This window comes from Populus trichocarpa, chromosome 8, assembly GCF_000002775.5.
Source record: "Populus trichocarpa isolate Nisqually-1 chromosome 8, P.trichocarpa_v4.1, whole genome shotgun sequence".
NCBI lineage: Eukaryota > Viridiplantae > Streptophyta > Magnoliopsida > Malpighiales > Salicaceae > Populus > Populus trichocarpa.
Genome location: NC_037292.2, coordinates 17,640,131 through 17,660,736, shown reverse-complemented (window position 1 = coordinate 17,660,736; position 20,606 = coordinate 17,640,131). Strand labels below are relative to the sequence as shown.

Here is a 20,606-nt window from a genome sequence, read left to right as displayed (position 1 = left end):
TCAAAAAACCAACGGATTATTAAGTATATAAATTAAATTATCTAAACAATTTTAATTTGGTTTCAAGTATTTATTTATCGATATTATAAAAAAATAAAAAAATGTATCATTTAGTTTTGCATGTTCAAGGAAATCTCCTCTAGCCATTAGGTATTTTGACACTAGTTTTGTTTTGTTTTGTTTTGATTCTTAAGATAATGATAAGCATAAAAATCATATAGGTCCAAAATTAAAGAATTTATTGTGATTACATTAAGTAGAATGATAATGCAAAAGTTTTTTTTGTTTTTTTTTTCAAAGCTCTGAATAAAAAAGGGTAATTAATTTACATTTTTTAGGATTTGTTTACCTTCACCAATAACACCAGATTCATTTTAATTTTAATTTTAAATTTTTAATGATGATTTATGTATCTTTTAGAATGTAAAATTATTATTTTTAGTGTGTTTGAGAGTGTGGTTGCGGTTGTTTTTTAAAATATTTTTTACTTGAAAAAATATTAAAATAATATTTTTTTTTTATTTTAAAAAAATTATTTTTAACATCAGCGCATCAATATGATCTGAAAATACTAAAAAAATATTTTTTTAAAAAAATATTTTTAAAACACAAAAATAAATAAAGGCATAAATAACTTGAGTAAATGATAAGAGGGCATTTGGCATAGTTATTAAACCTGGACCGGCCCGGCGGGTCGATCCGGGGGCTGGACCGGTCCGGGTTTGTCAAAAGATCGGCCTGTGCAACGACCTGACGGGTCAACCCATGACCCGGGCTAGACTCGATTTTTTTTTCAAATGTGGGATTTGAAACCAATTAGTATATATACTCTATGTTCCAAGAAAAAAATTATGTTTTTTCAATGTAGGATAAAAAAAATTATTTAAATACTTTAACTTAAAAGCTTAACATGATATCCTTTTAATGTGGAATAAATTTTTTTAAAAAAATATTCTTTTAAATTTTAATATTTACAATATGTATAGCTTATATTTACATAGATTTTTTTTTTTAATTTTTTCATATAAAATATTAAAACTTTAATTTTAATTTTAATTTTTCCAAGTTGATCCGAGTTAACTTATGAAACCCGAGATCCAGTTTTTTGACACCTGGTTTATTAACCATGGTATTTGGACGTAAGAAATCATAACCTTAATGATTGGGTGGGCCATGGGAGGATTTTTATATTGTAGCCAGATGTGGTTGGGTTTGGTTATCAAATATTTCCTCCATGGGATTTGATAAAAAAAAAAAATCGAGGGGAAGGATTTGTTAAAACTATTACTATACCTCGGGCTTAGAATTTGACTATATATTTTAATACAGAGCTCAATGGAATAATTTGAACAGGCATGGGAGAGGAGCAATGGTTTCTTAGTTAAAAGTTTTTTTTTCATAGAATAATAGTTTTTTTAAAATAAAATAAAAGGCACAATAAGTGCACTGAAAAACATAAAGATTTAATTTTAAAGGGTAGTTCAACCGGTCAAGATTTAAGTTTGTTTTCTAAAAATCACCGGTTCGAGTCTCATAAACCTCAAAACTACTAGAAACTTACATGATCGTTAACTTCAGGGTTTGTAAAATTAGTCGAGATGCGCCTAAACTGACCCGAACACCTATGTTAATAATAATTAAAAAAAAAACACAAAGATCTTTATTTTTATCTTTCATAAGGTTTTGATCAAGCATCTATTGGTGAAAACATTTATTCAAATTTTATAAAACTTGATCACGTGATTTTTTTAAAATTAGTTTGATGAGATTAAATATATTGTTAACTAAATAACTCAAATGATACCACTTGTATCGTTTATATTTAAAAATATAAATATAAAGATATTCTTAATAAATATTATAATATATGTTAAAATAAAGATTACATGCAACAAAAAAAGTGTAAGCTATCAATCAAACTCATTAAAAAAATATATTTTAAAAATCATCGAAAGCTAAATCATTGTTTCTTAAAATAAAACTAGGCTATTCTTTTTATTAAAAGTAGTTCATCCTATGATACATTAATTTAATAGATGCATTTTTATGCCATTAACATGTGCGAAAAGCACCACGTGATTTACCATGGATTATAATATTAGAATTATGTTTTTGCCCCTAAAAAAATTCATATGAACTGGCTTAGAGGTAGATTTGAATTTTTACAGGGTACATTTGTCATTAAACAATTGTTGAGGGGCATTTTTGTCTTTTCATAAACTTTTTATATAATGAATTTACTTTAGTACCCTTAAAAACAAAATTCCATTTATCTATAACCAGGGGTATTCTTGATTTTTCACTCTTTTTAAGACCAGTGCAATGACCCTACCATCCTTAAAATGAAAATTCTCAAAGCGTCTTTTCAACGGCGAATTCATCATTTCCAAGTGGTTTCTTAGTAACAACTATTTGGTCCTGGAGATGATGTTATTTTTTGATACATTAAAAAATAAAAAATGAATAGCACGCTTCAACCACTCTTTTGTCTTCAAGCGATGCATGTTGCTGACTCCAGTGGTGAAAATATTTGTTTCGCTGTGTCATTTGATATGTCTCGACATTCTCTTTTTTTTTTGAACGGTGCGTGTATGGTGATTATGCTTGATTTGGTACTAGTTTGATTTCCTCCTTTTATTTCTCTCTCATCAACCTCGGTTTGCGCAGTGCCCATAAAAAAATCACACCGACACTTAAATTTCTTCTCCTTTCATATTTAGTCTCTATTTTATTTCAAAAAGTTATTTCAAATTGGAAAGTTTTTTTTAATTTTATCATTATTTAGTTTTTCAATTTAGCTCAAGTTTGGGATTTTATAGGTTGTAATTTTTCAAAATTAACCTTATTTTAAAAAAAATTCTCTACTTTTCGTGGTTTTTCATGCTATTAAATTAGGGTTATTTATACGCACACAATCACCTTGTCGCAGCATTAGATGACCACCATATTGTAGATTTCTGCAACTCAAATGATAGCGATATTGATTCCGTATTTTGAGGGATTTTTTGCAGCTGGGATACAGTGTTCTTCTGTCAGATATTGATATAATAATAATAATATATTTTACTTGCGGAACCCATTTGATCATCATCTTTATCATGTTGCTGGTCGTTTGTCTAGACTCTAGAGAGCCAAACTCATGGGACCAAGCACTTTTCAATGAGGAGCTTTTCTACCCTTCACATCCTGGGTATGAAACAATGGATCAAGAAATTCAAGATCTTGATCATTGAATTGAGTTTAATAAGTATGGTTAATCAAGATTTTGAATTTTTTTTATTTATTTAAAAATTTTAGCATTGTCTTAACTTTTTTTTCTTTTAGTTTAAAAGATTTATCTATCCCAAGATATTGCGTCAACTACTAATATAAGTTTACTCATGTTTTTTTTTCACCTTCTACTTTTAATATTTGGTTTGTTGTAATTGAGCTTCTTATTTTGTTTCAGTGAAGATTTCATGATTTTATTTATCTTATATCCATGTTGCGAGTTTTGCAGAGCAATCATAGTTAATTCAAATCAATCTATTGTGTCGATATCTTCTTATTATTTTAAAAAATATATTTAAGCAATGTGTTACTATTTAAGTATTTAAAAAGTGTTTCAGCTAATAAAAATTAAAATTTTAACTTTCTAATATTTTTATGTTTTTTAAAATGAAGCTTGTTAAGAAAAAAATGAAAAACAAAAGACAAGAAAAAAAGTAAAGTTATTTACTTGGCCTTAATGTATTACAATAAACTTATTTGTTTTTTAATTTTAATAAATGGTTTAATAAATTCTCTCAATTAGAGAATGGAGCTTTATCTTATTTTATTCTTCTTTTTTGTTATGATGTAATGTGTTTAATTAAATTACATTTCATGTAATATATAAATAGATTTTTCACAAATGTGATGATGTTTTAAAATTTAATATGTTTAAATAAAAGATTATCATGCATTTACTTTAATATTTTTTCTCTAGAATTTACAAAATTGATAGTTGGTAATAAAAAATCTGACACTTATAAAATAGTTTTTTTTTTTGTGGAATTTAAAAATTTTCCATGATAAAGTCAGCACCAAATTTAGAAAACATTATTTTTGAATTTTTATTATTATTTTTAGTGTTTTTTAAATTTTAATTATTTTTCTAATTAGTTCTTGTTTTTTTTTTTTTAATTCAGGTAGATTGGTTTTGCTATTACATAAATTCTTAGTGGAGGTGTTCGCAGTCTGATTCAATTCGGTTTGTATCCAAAAATCCAATTGAACTGAGAGACATTATTTCTTAAGATTATGACCTGACTAAACCGAAAGCCCCAAATCCAATCGATCCAAGAGATAATATTTCTTAAGATTATGACCAGGACCAAACCGAACGGTTTTTTTATATTAAACCGGGAACCAGGTCCATGGTGACTTTGATACCATCAAGAAGCTCTTTAACACTCTTGAGCATCCCAGCACGAGCCTCCACACCGATTCTTATGTCTTTGGAAGCATAGTTTCTGCTCCAGCTCATCCTACTTCCAATCTGATAAAAACATGCAAAAGAATTGCTTTTTAGAGAGAAAGTCATAGAATTGCAGCAGCACAACCAGTATCAGATCGAATATGATGTAAAAACAACACACCAGACCGATAAAAGTAGCAGCACTCACCTGATTGTTGCTGCTCGTAGCAATCCTATAAAACCCACAAAAGGCAAAACCCATCATTTTGAAGCAAGAGAAATCACAAGATCGAATCTTTATTAGGTTGTTTACGATGTAAATGAAAATAAAATCCAATTTGAAACAAAGTTCTTGATGGATTAGTTTTAGCTCGACTTAGGTGGTAAACCACTATTGTTATGATCAAGAATATCCATCAAGTTCCGATCTTCCATATTTTTATTTATTTATTTGTGCATTTTCTCAGCAAACAAATGGAAAGCAAAGAAAATAATGATAACCCATGTGTAAATAATGAAGGAGAAAGAGGAAAGTACCGAGCTTTAGAAGCGAGGGCTTGAAGTGAAGCGGAGCATAGTAGTGTTAATAAAAATTACAAGAGAGAAGAAACAGAGAGAAACTTTGTGGGATTATAGAGAAAGTATTGAAGAAATGGTAGAGAGTCTGGAAGTTTAATCAACATGGGAGAACGAGGGAGAGGGAAGGGGGCGGTTGCTGTCGAAGCGAAAGAGGAAAATATGTTTTTGAGGTTAGGTTAAGTAAACTATTTTTTCGATTTATGCTTAAAAGTTGAGAGTCCCTAGTTCTATCTTTTTTCGATGTATGCTTCGAAAATTTCTCATTCCAATAACGAAATTTGTCCATTCGCAACACGATGGAAAAATTAAACCGAAATGCAAATGTCGAATCAATGTCTCAAAACGATCGTATCATGGCTAGCTAGCTAGCTAGCCATGACACTTGACAAGCAAAAGCTGAAGCAGAAGCAGAAGCAACAGGGGAAAAAAAGAATTCGCCAATGTAAGATTATGCTACTCTAATTCTAACTCTATGGATGAATGCAATTGATCAGGATTATTATGAATATACACAAGCAGCAGATTCCTTGAGTGTTCCTCTCCCTGATCTTTTCTCAAAGACTGGGAAGTCATGATATGACCTTCCTTTGACTGTTCCTTGGCCACCGTAATTGTTCAATGTATCTTCTCTCTGCAAGTCCCAAGAGTTCTCAGGTTTCCTGTAAATCCGAGTCCTGATGTGAGGATAGCCTTTGAGTAGATAGTCTGATGGATCAAAAACTGGGGACTCCTTTGGTGTCACAGAACGAGTGTTGCTATGGAAATGGCAATTGTCTGACGGTTTGAAAAGTGGTGCTTCTTTCCTTGATGCGCTATTAGCCTTCAAACAGTTCTCCATCACTTTGATTTCCTCTTTAAATCTTTGTTTCATTTCTCTCACGCGATTCCGAAGCCATTTTGAGCGATTTGCAGCATTCGATTCCTCGGCTACTTTCGGTGCATGTGATTTGCTCAAATTGTTGCCAAGTGTATATGGAATTCTGTTGCACTTTATGCAGAAGTTCTTGCTTCTCTCCAAGTTGAAGGCTCCTCTCTTTATATTGTCTGTGAGATACGAGTAGGCCTGCGAGAGATTGTGTATCCTTTTTCTGAGGATGCTTAAAGAAACTCACACACACAACATCGTACAATGTCGCAAATAAATGACCTTTTTCAAAAGGAGAGAACTATCATAAGATATTAAGATGGAAAAAAACGTTGTTTTAAAACCATTATCGGCTTGGTGGGTCGACCCAAGACATGTTGTCCAGGGAGTCCATGCAACTATCCAAACTCTACCTACATCTATTAATTATCCACATATAAAAAGAGAATAGCATATCTAACCTCGAAGACAAGCTTGAAGGCAAGCTCAGCTCTTGGATGCTTGTTCTTGTCTGGGTGAAGTTGCAAAGCTGCCGCAAGAAATTAAACAATCCTCACAACAAAAAGAAGGAAGGAAAGCAAATCTATATTGCCAAAAAACAACGTCAACAAAAGGTACGTACCAAGTTTACGATACCTCTTCTTTATAACTTCTATGTCTGCATCTTCTTCTACCTGAGAACAATCCGAAGAACACCTTAACAAATTTCTTTTTAAAAAAATCCAGATAAGTTAAAAACACCGTAAGAAAACATGGAGGAACCTTGAAAAACTAATCAAGATCAAGAAAGATTAACACACGTACTCCAAGAATCCGATACCAGTCAATAAAATGTGATTCTACAGGACCATAGCTGCTGCTACGATGCCTGTGAACACAGGCAACCGATAGGGTTGATAAAGAGCAAATCTCCAGCACTAACTGGGATTTCTTGGTTTCCGATTCCAGTCCCATTTTAGAGAGAGCAGAAAAAGGAACGGAACTGATCACAAATCAAGACCAATTGAAGGAGAACATATACATGTGTTGTTACTAAATGTGTATTGTATCAATGTTGGTGTACGTTTTGCTGGTGTTTAAGGAGAGGGGGTGGCTGCAAAGGTGGAGCGGTTAAGAAAAAAGAGCAAAGTTTTCGGGGGAGATTTTTGAAAGTAGATCAGTTGGTGGGAAGGGAAGAGGAGATGGAGATGGAGAGGTTAACGTTAATGGTGCCACTTGGTTGTTAATGTTTGACAAGGTTAATTAATTAATTAATAATTGGAGTCAAGAAATTTGGCTCCAATATCCCCTCCTAATCACTATCACTAGCTAGGGTTAATTTATGCTTCAATTTCAAATCTAATGATTCAATTTTCATAGCTTCGCGGCCATATTGATTAATTTGGTCCATCATGCTAATATAATATATAAAATAATCCTCATTCTTACGGAGAATAGTAGTATATATTTTTTTGAACTTTTGATATTAAATTTTTTTTTTAAAAAATAAAATAAATATTATTTTAATAAATTTTTAAATAAAAAAAATTAAAAAACAATTCCTATTTCACTTCAAGAAAACCCCAGTGTTTTCCTGCACTATGCATGCATTGAAAATAAATGCATTGAAAAACACTTCTTTATATATACTCGAAGAAAAGTGGAACAAGGCAGATAAGGGGAAAAAATAAAATAAATATTATTTAATAAATTTTTAAATAAAATAAATTTATAAAGAGAATACAGATTCACATAGTAAATGCTTGGAGTTATCTAAAAATAATAATATGGTATTCTCCTTATCAAGAAACAAAAATAATTTGGATTCTCAAAATCTTATACTCTTTATAATTTTTACCCTCACTTGATAATAGCAAAAAAAAAAAAAAAAAAAAACCTAAAAATCCATTGACACACGTTATAATTTTTTAACTTTTAAAAATAATTTAGCTATTTTATTGTAGTTGTAAATAGAGAAATTCAAAAATTACCTTGTTAAAAGTTAATCAAATTATATTTTTAAAAATATTTTATTCATTACATTGTGGAGAACAAGATTGTTCCATTTTATGAATTCATATGGTAAAATATAAAATGTAAGTACCTCCAGTGAGTGACAGAAGTAAAAAATAAAATTAAAAGGAGCCAAGATTTTAATTATTTTACTACTTAAACTAAAATTATAAATATCATTAAAGAAGGGATTAGAAAAAAAATTCCTTGTAGGAGCCGAGGCTCCTGTCAGTCCCTTCCTGGCTCCGCCCCTGAGTACCTCCACGGTGAAAACTAATCTCATTTAGTTGTTTTTAATAGGCATCGAGTTGAGGCATTATTCAATGTTAAATAAATTAAAAATGCTTTTTTTTTTTTATAGGAGAAATTACCATGTGCCTTTGTTGAGACCTCGGCATATAAAGTTAACCTAGAGTAGGTGAAAGCAGGTCGATAGGCCCCCCTACTGTCTTCTATTTTTCATCTTTTGGACCTTAAGCTTTGAGTGGTTCCAGCAATTTAAGCAGTTGATTTTCTGAAAGAAAAATGCAGCTGATGCCCTGTAGATAAATTTCAAATGTGTGCTTGATAATGCATGTATAAAAGCATGGTTATTAGAAACAACCAAAGTTCTCACTTGCCTAGGTAATTTAGATTTATTATTTTTTATCCAAATTAATATTATTCCAGTGGTTTTAAAAAAAAATTAATGTTGATTAACCCATGACAAAACTAGTTTAAAACACAACTTAAGCTAATTTTTGAGCCGCAGTGCAAATAAAAATAATTTTTATTTGAAAAATTATTAGACCGATATTTTGTTTTCTATTTTTTATGACTTGTTACATCTTGATATGAAAAACATCACAAAACCTAAAAAGAATTATCACATCCTAATGCATTTAAAAAAAAAACTCCATAATTATGATATCAAACTGTGAAAGTGTTGATGATGTCGTAAAAATCCAACTAGTCAGGGAATAGAGTTTCCAGGTTGGATAATCAGTTAATTAATTGGTCCTAACCAGGGGTGGAGTTAGGATTATTTGTTAGGAGTGACCAAAAATAATATAATAAAATATAATATTTGTTTTAATTTATTGTACATGAGTCGTAAAAAAAACCTGCATGATTTAGTTTTATTCAAATAACTTATTACAAACATATAATAACCTTTGTATAAGGTAAAAAGGTTTGGAGTAATACCAAATTGAGTCAAAGCAATGAAGTTAATTTCATCTTCATGATGTATCCATCACTTTAATGATGTTGGTCTTTATACCTATCAAATATAAACATACAAAGTATATAAGAAACATTAGTTAAAGCGAAACATTATTTATGTTTGATAAACTTTGAAATAAAGTAAAAAATAAGAAAGAATGATTCTTACATCTTTATTTTAATTGTGCTCGTCGTTCTTTCATAGAATATAAATCATCTATTATCATATCAATTGTGAATCTTCCAGCAATTTCTTTTTCTATATAGACAATCAAATAATTTGCAAGAAAATCATCCTCCATCCGATTACGAAGTCTTGTTTTAACAATCTTCATCGCTGAGAAAGTTCGTTCAGTAGTTGCTGTCGAAACAGGAAGAGTCAAAATAAGCCGAATCAACCTGTCAATTAGTGGATAAATTGTTGATTTTTCTGTTTCAACCAATCCTTGACATAAATCAGCAATCGATGACATGCTCTTTAACTTTGGATGATTGGGTACATCAAGCTCATAATGCTGCAACTGAAGTCTCAAATGAATTTTTTCTTGGTTAGAAAAATCTTGAGGATAGAACTTGTCAACAAGTAAGCATATATCTTTAACATTGAATAATTTATAGCTATTTCTAGGATCTAAAGTTGTGCTCAACTTAAGAAGCTCGATCGCCTGCTCATTGAATCTATTATTTAGCTCTTGCAATTGTTGATCAATGATAGCTGTAAATATATCAACTCGGTAGTGATGTTCAACTGTTACTGATTTTTGTTTACGGCGAGATCTTCCTACACTAGAAAAACAAGCATCCATATCAGGAACTTCAATGTCTTGATGCTTACAAAATGATGTCACTTCTTCTAAAAGAGTTTTCCAACCATCATCTCTTAACTTCTGAATTAAAGTCTTAGTGGTAGTCACCAAATGCATAGCATTTAAAATGTCTTGAGATTTTTGTTGCAGGGCTTGGCAAAGCATATCAGTAATTCCCATAACATCCTTCATTATATGTAAGATGAATGCAAAATCAAATGACATTAGCAACTTAAATGAAAAAGCCGCATCACCACGTTGAGAATAAGTAGATCCATCTAAAGCAATGTTTTCAAGAACCAAGCAAGTTGCCCCATACATTTTTATCAAACTGCAAATTGATTTGAAGTGCGAACTCCATCTACTATCTCCAGGTCGTTGCAAACCACCTACTTGATTAACTCCTTTACCCGTTTCAATCTCACCAATATCAACTAAATGTTCAATTGTAGCTGCTTGGAAAGCCTGTAATTCATCATTACGCTTACAAGAAGCACTAATAATGTTAATAATAAAAATCAAATTCTAAAAGAAAGTGTGAACATCAGATATTTCTCTAGCTGCAGCAATAAGAGCCAATTGTAATTGATGAGCTAAACAATGTACATAATATGCATAAGGACAATCATTAATGAATAAAGCTTGCAAACCATTCCACTCTCCACGCATATTACTGGCACCATCATACCCTTGACCCCTAATATTTTGAACATCAAGATTGTGATGAGATAAAACACAGGAAATCTCTTCCTTAAGAGTTGCAGCAGTTGTATCTTTGACATGAACTATATCCAAAAATCGTTCTCGTATAAATCCACTTCTATCAACAAACCCAATAACAAGGGCCATTTGCTCTCTTCTAGATTCATCTCAAGCTTCATCAACAATTAAACAAAATCTTGCATCACCAATCTCATGACGAATTGAAGACTGAACATTTCTAGCAAAGACATGCAAAATTTCTTTTTGAATTTGATGTGAGGTGTATTTAGCATTTTGTGGAGCATTACCCAAAACAAGAGCACCTACTTATTCATTGTATGATGCTAAAAGTTCCATCATTTCAAGAAAATTACCTCGGTTTTTTAATTCTGGACGTTCATCATGCCCTCTAAAAGCACATGCTTGAAATGTGAGCCAACGAACAATATCTATTGAAGCTTTAATATGTAATCGATTATTCTGAATTTCTTGAGTAGTTTGCCTCTTAACTACCTTCTCAATATGACATGACTGGTTTTTCAAATTTTCCAAGCACCTGGTAGCAAATCTATGAGCTGAATTTAGACCTTTTCCCATATGAGTCAAAAAAGCACACCGTTCTCCATCATTAACTTTCTTCCAGCAATTAAATCCTTTAACAGTAAATATGTCTGATCCTGGCTTTCCAGATGGTTTACTTGGAAATAAATAGCAAGGGAAACCAAATGCAGTATTTTTCTCTGAATATTCAAGCCGATAACTTTTGAACCAATGAGACTGAAATCGACGAGGATGTTTTTTACCAGTCAGCGAATATTCAGACATCAAAGGTTGATATGGCCCCAAATTAATGTATGCCCTTCGAATTTCATCTTGTTGATTAACCGGATATTCCTAAATTTGATGACGATTGCTTGGATCTCTAATTAAATGAGCAATGTCGATTCTAGTAAGAGGCTGCTCACTAATCAGTGCAGGTTCTTTGTAAACTGAAGCACATTGAGGCTGCTCAACCATAACTTCAACATTACTTGGAGTTGGTTCACTAGGCTGTGAGTTATCAATATTTTTTCTTTTCTTTTTCAAAAAGAGAATCAATTCTTCTTATTTTGATCATGGTTCAACCTAAAATCAAAATATGTATCGTGAGAAAAAAATTGATAATTTTGGTGGCTCTGCTAAAAACAAAACATAAAAAAAATACATGCATAATCAAAACAAACCAATAAAATATATCTAATCAATTAGAAAAAAAATCACTATAACAAGAATTCAAAAAACAATTGTTAGAACTAGCAAATTTGAAAAAAAAAGCAAAAATTATAAAATTATAAAATAATCTCATCAAATTCTTAATAAATATCTCAAAAAAATAAAAATATATTTTAAATTTGAGTTATTGATATTAAATTACCTTGTTTTGTTTACGGGAAGATAAATTAAACAACTCTGCTTCAATCTTTTCGCACAAAAATTATATTTGTGATCTGCATCTTTATTCCTGTTTTTGTTTTGACCGGCTGCGTTGCAACTTACAAGTATTTATATTAGGGTTGCACTTTAAAGCCTATAGGCAGAGAAAAGACCAAGAAAGACATTGATCACTTTATTTTTTTTTTCTTTCCACGTAGGCACTTTGTAGCCTATTACTTGTAATTCTTTGGAAAAGCCGGATTCTCTATGTCTTCAAGCTTTCATTCCTCAATCCACGTAGGCACTTTTTTGATCACTTTGTAGCCTATTGCAACACTTTACATTTAATTACAAAATTAAAAAAAAATCTTGCAGGGGCAAAAAAAATCTTGCAGGGGCCCGGGCCCCTGCTTGCCCCCCCTTCACTCCGCCTCTGGTCCTAACAATCTCCTCTATTCTCCTTAGCCAAAGTAGTTAATAGCTTATACTTGATTCTTGATAGACCAAAACTGCTCATGGCTAGTACCTGCAAAAGGTCCCTTTTGGAGGAGGTATGGACTCTCTTATGCTTAAATAAGTATCTTTTTAGAGAGAGAATATACAAGAATATTCCAGAGATAGATGCTCTAAATATATGTGTGTGTGTGTGTGTGTGTGTGAAATAGAGAATGAAGATTATGAACTTTTTGTCATGAAGCTCTCATGGTGTATTTATAGTCAATAAAAAAGGGCTTGCAGGGTAATTACCCTGATAGCATTGAATGAGGGATAAATATCACTTACTTGATAAAAATATAGTAGGTCCTTAAAGGACTTTTATACACTTAAAAAGGTGTAAGGATATTAGAGTTTAAGACGTCAAGTGTAGCTAAGCTTATAGAGACTAAGTTATTCCCTAATGTTAGACCCAAAGAAGGTTGGTCACTTCGCTGGACATGTCAAGGGAGGACAATCATTCCCCTGCACATGCCAATGGAGAATGGTCATTATCTTGGACTTGGTTGGTTGCCAAGTCCAAGCGTCTTAGATTTGACATGTATGCCAGACCCATGTTATCTTGATCTTGACACATTGTCAAGCCCAAACGCCTTGGACTTGGTTGACTATCAAGTCCAAGCATATTAGGTCTGACATGCGTGCCAAATCCACGCTATCTTGGACTTGGCGCACTACCAAGTCCAAGTGTCTTGGGTTTGACATGTACGCCAAACCTATGCGATTTAAAGAACCACAAAAAAAACTTCATAAAATTGACTCATTAGTTGCCCCCAAGCTTTTAACATGTGATTTTGCATGTAAGGACTTAAGAGAGGTTAAGATGACAACTTGGCTAAAAAACATGTAGTCATCCTTTTGAGATAAAAAGGCGGGAGGTGTTTACTTACCTGGCAGACATTGGATAATAATACCATATATTTCCGCACTCCATAGTTGTTGGCTCTCCTTAATGTTCTCTTTCTTTCAGGGATAATTCTTGATTGTTTCATGGTACAACACCATGTTGGGGTTGCTTCCCTTAGGAAGATTATTTCTCTCTTGGCAAGTAGTGTATATAGCACTGGAGAGATCATATTTATCCTTTGGAGATTGGAGCATATAGTAGTAGGGAGATAACAACTATCCCTTGGATATTGGTGCGTATAGTACTGGAGAGATCACATTAATCCCTTGAAGAATGGTGTGTATAGCACTAGAGAGATCACATTTATTCCTTAGAGATTGGTGCCTATAGCACTGGGGAGATCACATCTATCCCTTGGAGAGTGGTGCATCTAGCATTGAGGAGATCACATTCATATCCCCTAGATATTGGTGCGTATAACACTAGGGAGATCACATTCATCCTCTAGAGATTGGTACGTATAGCAATGGGGAGATCACACATATCCCTTGGAGAGTGGTGCATAGCACTTGGAAGATCACATCCATCCCCTGGAGATTGGTGAGGCTATCGTCTTAAGGAACCACCTGAAGAAAATAAAAAGTCATTTTGAATAAGTCATTCATATTTAAGAACTTACATTCTTATCAAGGATTATACATCTTGAGATGATCTGAGTGATAAGTATGGGAGAGACTCTCTGGGTACCCTGATTACTTCTCTTAGAAAATCATTGGCGTTGGTTGTCCTTGTACAAATAACGAGGTCCATGTTAAAGTAAACTGACCTCTTCAACTCGTATATGATTTTTCATGAATTGGTTTACTTTGGACAAGCTTCTATTTGTTGAAAACATAAAGCTTTCTACATATGGCATTTCCCTTACTCCTCTTATTAAGGCTACTGACTCAATCAATTCTTCCACCTTGAGCATCTCCACATTGAATCTCCTCAAGTATGTTCGCGTAGACTCGCCCTCTTGTTGGGCTACACCAAAAAGCTCTGTAGAGGTTCTCTTGGTTGTATACTTGTGCTAAAGCATGCCACAAACTTTTCACAAAGATCATTGAAACCTTCTGTAAGGCCCGACCCACTTCCCCTTGCAATATATTGTCCGTTATGGCTCAGTCCAACCCGGCTTCCATGCCTCACGGTTTTGTTCCTGACAGCCCATAGGCTCCAAAACGCGTCCTACAAGGTTAGGTACTAACTGCCTTAATATGTCCTGGCTCTGGACACTCTTTTTTCAATGTGAGATGTTACAATCCCCCTACCTTAAGAACGAGTTGTCCTCGACTTTGATACTAACTGTAACAACCCCGATTTCCAACTTCCTTTTTCACGATACATTAGAAATTTTCAGGTAATTTTTTTTTATATACCGGTTCCACCAAATTTCTACCAAAATTTCGGCAGTGTAATAATCTAAACTTGTAAGCTCAAAAAAAAAAAAATATATATATATATATATATATATATATATATATTATTTTCCTGAAATTTCAGCAGAGTTTCCTTTGTATTCTTTAGATACCAAGTTATCAACTCAATCATTTCTCAACCTGTTACATCAATCACAATATTCATCTCATCATTTGGACTTCCAAAACTCAAGCATATTTCAATATCTTAATTCTATTTTCTAAAGAAACTATGATAAAAGCTAAAAAAATTCATAACATGCATCGTCTTTTTTTTTTTTTTTTAGTATTTGTGTTCAAAATATATATACAACCAACCATAATTCAATTTAATAATAATAACATTATAAATTACATCATACACAAGATAATAAGTTAAACATTACAATTTGTAGATATGAAAGTATATTACAACAAAATATTAGTTCTTCCAATATATTAATCACATAAAAAATTATTTATCCAAGCATCTACTTTCCAGATCGAGGGTGCGATGTACCTAAAAACATAATCACATTAAACATGATTAAAAAAAAAATTACACATTTCAATAAGTAATTGATTAAGGATTAACTATTCATATACATTAAACTGACTTTCATATCATCGAATAAATTGTCTTATTTTCTTTTAAAAATTTTAATTTCATAAATTCTCTTCTAGGCATAGAGATAAATCTACTAAAATAAAAATATCAAGAGTGTCTCCCGCAAACCAGCATATTTAACTTCAAAGTTTTACAATTAATCTATTTTACATCAAGTGATTATCCCATTAATTCGTAAATTAATTTTCTTCAACAGGGCATTATTTCCAGTAACTAGGAAATAATCTTCAAGGCTTGCCCATTCACCAGGGCATTATTTCTAGTAATCAGCACTAGAATTTACAATCTATAAAATTTCTTCTACAATAAAAAAAATATAAACTAATTAATTACTACAAGGTGTCGAACACCTACTTCCTTCATATAAATTATTTAAACACATACACATCATCAGTATACATATATAAATCGAGCATCAATAATTTAATCATAATATACCATTAATTTATCACCCTAAAATCAGTACACTTCATTTTTGTTATTACATATCTAACTCGGCAGTCAGTACAGTAGTGCCACTAACTCTATTCAAACCAACTAGTCTACTATATTTTTTTCGACATAAACATTTACAATTACACAAGCACAAGTACATTTATAGAAAATGCCATTTATTTAACTCTAAAAAGTACTGTAAAAAAAACAAAAGTTTGAGGTGTAAGACATCTACCTAATGCTTGAACTCGCACAAAAGTCTCATGCTACTGAACAGATCCTGTAATCTCTCATGTATCATTAAAGATACATATCAAATGTGGCTCCACCATAATTGGAAATTCCATTCTAAAATTCATTTAAATTTAAAATCGCATGACACGTGCATTTGTATATTTATTCATTTATTTCCTTTCCTTTCATGACTTGTTTTTCCAGGCTGAATATCTTTAAACATGGCCTAACAATTTTTATTTTTTTTGTCTACTCAACCCATCATGTACAGACTTAGTAACTTCACATCCTTACATTTATTCATACCATTGAAACTAATTCATTTTCCTTATCAAACCAATTCTTGGCCGAATAACCTTATTTTTTATTTATTTATTTTCATGATGAGTTTTTCAAATCTTTTTCATAAGTCCACTTTACTTCATCTTAAGTAAATTTAACAACATATTTTTCATCATAATTCCATACGCCTTAATTTAACCTTTTTCTCCCCTTTTATTATCCATTTGAACAACCTTAAAATTCCACAAAAAATAAAATTTTCCTCACATTAATATATTATTTCAAACATAACACAATTCATTTGGCATTCAGCAAACCACAATCCCATAAACAATCCCCATAACATTAGGTCGAATAATCTCAAGTTCAAGATTTCTATTTTTGATTGAATTCCATATTATGATGAGAATTTGGATCCTTTTAAAATTCTTCTAATTGACACTCTACCTAATTTTCTTTATACACATAAATGCATACATACCTAATTTACATAGAAAATGAATCAAAGTCTTATCTCCTTATTTCTTCTTCATTTGGCCGAATGCTTTCATTCATGGTGAGGGATGATTCCCTTTTTAATTATTCCAGATAAACCTTTACCCATTCATTTCATATCTATTCTAACCTCATTCAACTCAAATTTCATAGCAATTAAAACAATTAAGCTCATCCTCTCATTTATATGTCTAGGCCGAATCTTTGCATTAAATGGAGGATACAATTTTCTTCAAGTTTTCTTTCAATTACCACTAGACCCAATCCTTTTTTTAATGCCTAAAAACATATATCCATTAAATCAACAAACTCAATGTCCCTTCATCCAAATTTCAAAACTTCCCTAACACATTTTACAACACAATTAATCTATAACAACACTAATCATAAGAACATATTTTACCATTACATCTTACATAAACCCTACACCCACACAATTCTAATTTCATCAAAACATGTAATTAAATCAAGCTTCATAATTTTTACTAAGACTAATAATAGATTAAAAAAGCAATATGTCATCCACCTCTGATTATTTGCTTCAACCCAATGTTCAGAATATATATCATTACGTTGTGTACAATATATCTCAAAATCAGAATGATCCAACGGTTGGATCTCCATAGATCTGAATAAAACCGAACTAACCTAAAAATGGACGAGCTACTGTTCAACATGAACGACACCCTGCCAGAGAGTGCGTTTCCGGTCTCCACCGTCCATAATGAGGGAAACATCTAGGTGCACCACATATCCAAAAATAGGCATGATCCAACGATGGAATAGAGAGAAATCGGTCGGCGACCAAAACTGCCTTGCAGGTGTATTTCCTTTTGTTTTCCAGGAAAATTTCGATGATGATTTCCATCAAACGGATTATGTGCCTTCAAATTCCGTCGGTCAGTTAGTAGAGGAGTGTGAGAAGAACAATATATCCAAAAATCAACATGATCCAACGGTGGATTCCAGAGATATGGCCACCGGAGCATTATTGGTTCCTCCAAATTCTGCACCTCTCTAGCCGAATTCTCTATTGTATCTCACCCTTCTTTTTTTGAACTGGTGGCCTTTTGCTGTTTTAAAAGCACATTTTCCCCCAATTACATTTATGTCCCTCATTTATGTATTTATGTATTTTATTTTATTTTTCATGTAAACTATTCGGTTTGTTTCTGCTTAAATCGCTAGTCTTTACCAACCTCCCATTGGGATGAGATCTTTCACCATGGTAGGAAAACATATTAATAGACTTCATGCAAAATTTCATCCCGATCCGACGATTGGATTGAGAGCTCTGCTTTCTAATGTAAAATTGGTCAGTTCATAACTTTTTATCAACGATCCAAATTTTCTTGTTCAATCTTCACATAAAATAATATCAATTATCCTTCTAAACATTTAAGGTCATTTTATTATTTTGGAATATATTCATTTTAAAATTTCTACCTTTATTTATTTATCGGGTATTATTATCGTTTCAAAGTAACGTCATTGATTTTTAATTGATGCTTGCACCTTCAGTCCTGCCATTTTCATTGAATTATCCTTTATTATAATATATTCTTTATTACCTCACTTATTTCTTAGAAATATTTTGTCATTTCACTCATTATTTTATCCATCAAAACACGTTACCAGTTCCTCTGTCTTTATGAATTCTAAAACAAAAATTCATTTTATGGAGGTCATCCCCTCTATTATATATCACTTTTAGTCTTACGTTTACATGGCAGGTTATACATTCGCATATTTAAATTATAAATTTTCTAGGGTTTCACATTCTTCCCTCCTTCAAGAAATTTCATCCTCGAAATTTAGGATTTCTACTTATATTTGCGAATATCATTGGGTACTTATTTCTATTTTTCATTTCTCCTTTCTGTAACATGGATAGAAGAAACGCGTCTTGTATTCTATATAAAAGTATAGGCAATTAAATTCAATAAGCTATTAGCCCAACTTTTGTGTTTATCTCGAGGAAACCATTTCATCTTATTTTTCCACTGTTGAAGCATGTTATGCTCCTACTAAACACACCTTTTCTTTTACACATCACTTTATTTCTCATGGTTACGTAGTATTTCTATAATTACTTCCCAAATTTATAACATAACTACACCTCAAACGTCACATTTATCTTATCCAATGATTGTTCTTGTTAGTAACACTGTTAATGACATCTCCTTCTCAAACAAAAGTATAAGTAACATGTCAATTATCTTAAATATCGTCTACCCAACTAGTGAAGTATTGTGCCAACCACCCAAGTCATCCACCATTCAGATGACCTAGTCTCAATTTCGTAACTTTAGCTTGTCATATTGTCAACTAAATATCTATTTACTTGTTAGTATTTGGTATTGTGGCTAACTAATGTATTGAATACTTTCAGGATCCATCATTCAAGTCCATTACAATTAACATGTAATTCTTGTCATTGTCTTTGTTTTCCAATTTCATGTTGCGCTCCTTACAGTTTAACAACTATGATTTATCTTAGCTGTTTAGTATTTCAATATAGGAATCCTCATGGTTCCTATAAATTCATACTTAACTACTTGTTCATACCATCATATTTTCACATCCTAATCCTATTTAGATCCCACCAAGTAACACTCTGTATCTATAATTACTCAACTTTTGTGCACGGACACTTGTAATATTAAGTATTAACTCTTGAATCAACGTTCATTTACGTCTCATCGTTAGTGCGTATTAGTTCCCTTCATTCCCTAAATTCGTCTCTTTTCTAGTTTCCTTATTAACTATGTATTTCTACAATCACATGCACGCACATTGCACACTCGTGACCTCCTCAACTACTCTTATAGGTAGCTTGCCAAATTATTTATTTATTTATTATCTTGTATGATGGTAATTTTGTGTCTTACAGTTAGCCCATAACATTTAACAACAGGTATTACACCCATGTTCATGTTTTAACCATTTACTCCTTTATGTCTACAAAGATAACCACGCTTATGATCCTTAATTCATTCTTTATTTTTAGGTGGATTCTCATAAGGTAACTTAATAATGCTTTTCATAACCAATTTCCAAGTCTTTACCTCATATCTACGATGCCAAAAATAAACTTATATTATCCATTTTGTTATGTACCAAACTAGTATTCCTTTACATGTCAAGATAAAGTGTTATCAATTAGGGCAAGGGCCTAATATGCAGGGTCAAGTTACCGTCTTGACATAATTATTTATTAAGACATTAATCACAAAACAGTCCTGCCTTTATCCATACGCTATGTCAGAAGTTTGAATCGATAGCACTTACATCAACACTTGATTATGCCTAAACAATCATATATTCACTCTAATATTAATTCATATATGGTTTCATCTCATCCATTCATATTTCGTCAGGACATCAAACATCGTTGTTACATTATCATTTTATTAATATTTCAAATTTATTTTGTCATGAATCCTTTACAATCATTTAACATATTATCAAACAATGGTTCCATATTTATTATTTGCTACCGATCCCACAATCACGAGGTAGTAGCTCATTTCCTTAGTTACCGCCTTCTTGACAACCCAGTATCACTTCCTTAATTACCACACTTGCGGTAACCAGGTATATATATATATATATATATATATATATATATATATATATATATATATATATATATATATAGTCTAGTTCATTCTATCTCAAGATACGCGATTCATTATACTTTCAATGCTTATAATAGTCTACTGAATCACAACCGCGCTCTAATACCAACTG

At 31.8% G+C, this 20,606-nt stretch overlaps 2 protein-coding genes across 2 annotated transcripts; both read right to left on the bottom strand.

Moving 5' to 3' along the window:
- Positions 1-5,322: 5,322 nt before the first annotated feature.
- Positions 5,323-7,046, bottom strand: LOC18101892 (uncharacterized). The gene is made up of 4 exons (XM_006380173.3): positions 6,687-7,046; positions 6,505-6,556; positions 6,344-6,411; positions 5,323-6,080 (listed from the first exon to the last, which is right to left on the bottom strand). Exons 1-4 carry the CDS (start codon positions 6,834-6,836, stop codon positions 5,517-5,519), a joined length of 834 nt encoding a protein of 277 aa, XP_006380235.1. The 5' UTR covers positions 6,837-7,046; the 3' UTR covers positions 5,323-5,516.
- A 2,362-nt stretch (positions 7,047-9,408) lies between these two features.
- LOC127905680 (uncharacterized) lies at positions 9,409-10,732 on the bottom strand. Its single transcript, XM_052455433.1, has 5 exons — positions 10,534-10,732; positions 10,427-10,443; positions 10,249-10,348; positions 9,578-10,161; positions 9,409-9,438 (listed from the first exon to the last, which is right to left on the bottom strand). The coding sequence occupies exons 1-5, from the start codon at positions 10,730-10,732 to the stop codon at positions 9,409-9,411; spliced, it is 930 nt and encodes a 309-aa protein (XP_052311393.1).
- Between the last annotated feature and the right edge of the window lie 9,874 nt (positions 10,733-20,606).

What these genes read in the sequence shown, in the direction of transcription:
- LOC18101892 (XM_006380173.3), bottom strand. Translation starts at nt 6,836, where the DNA reads ATGGGACTGGAATCGGAAACCAAGAAATCCCAGTTAGTGCTGGAGATT. An exon ending in ACTGGTATCGGATTCTTGGA is followed by an intron (nt 6,557 to 6,686) that starts GTACGTGTGTTA and finishes GATTGTTCTCAG; the next exon opens with GTAGAAGAAGATGCAGACAT. An exon ending in CCTTCAAGCTTGTCTTCGAG is followed by an intron (nt 6,081 to 6,343) that starts GTTAGATATGCT and finishes AATCTCTCGCAG; the next exon opens with GCCTACTCGTATCTCACAGA.
- LOC127905680 (XM_052455433.1), bottom strand. Translation starts at nt 10,732, where the DNA reads ATGGCCCTTGTTATTGGGTTTGTTGATAGAAGTGGATTTATACGAGAA. An exon ending in TTTGCAACGACCTGGAGATA is followed by an intron (nt 10,162 to 10,248) that starts GTAGATGGAGTT and finishes ACATTGCTTTAG; the next exon opens with ATGGATCTACTTATTCTCAA. An exon ending in TGCAGCATTATGAGCTTGAT is followed by an intron (nt 9,439 to 9,577) that starts GTACCCAATCAT and finishes CTGTTTCGACAG; the next exon opens with CAACTACTGAACGAACTTTC.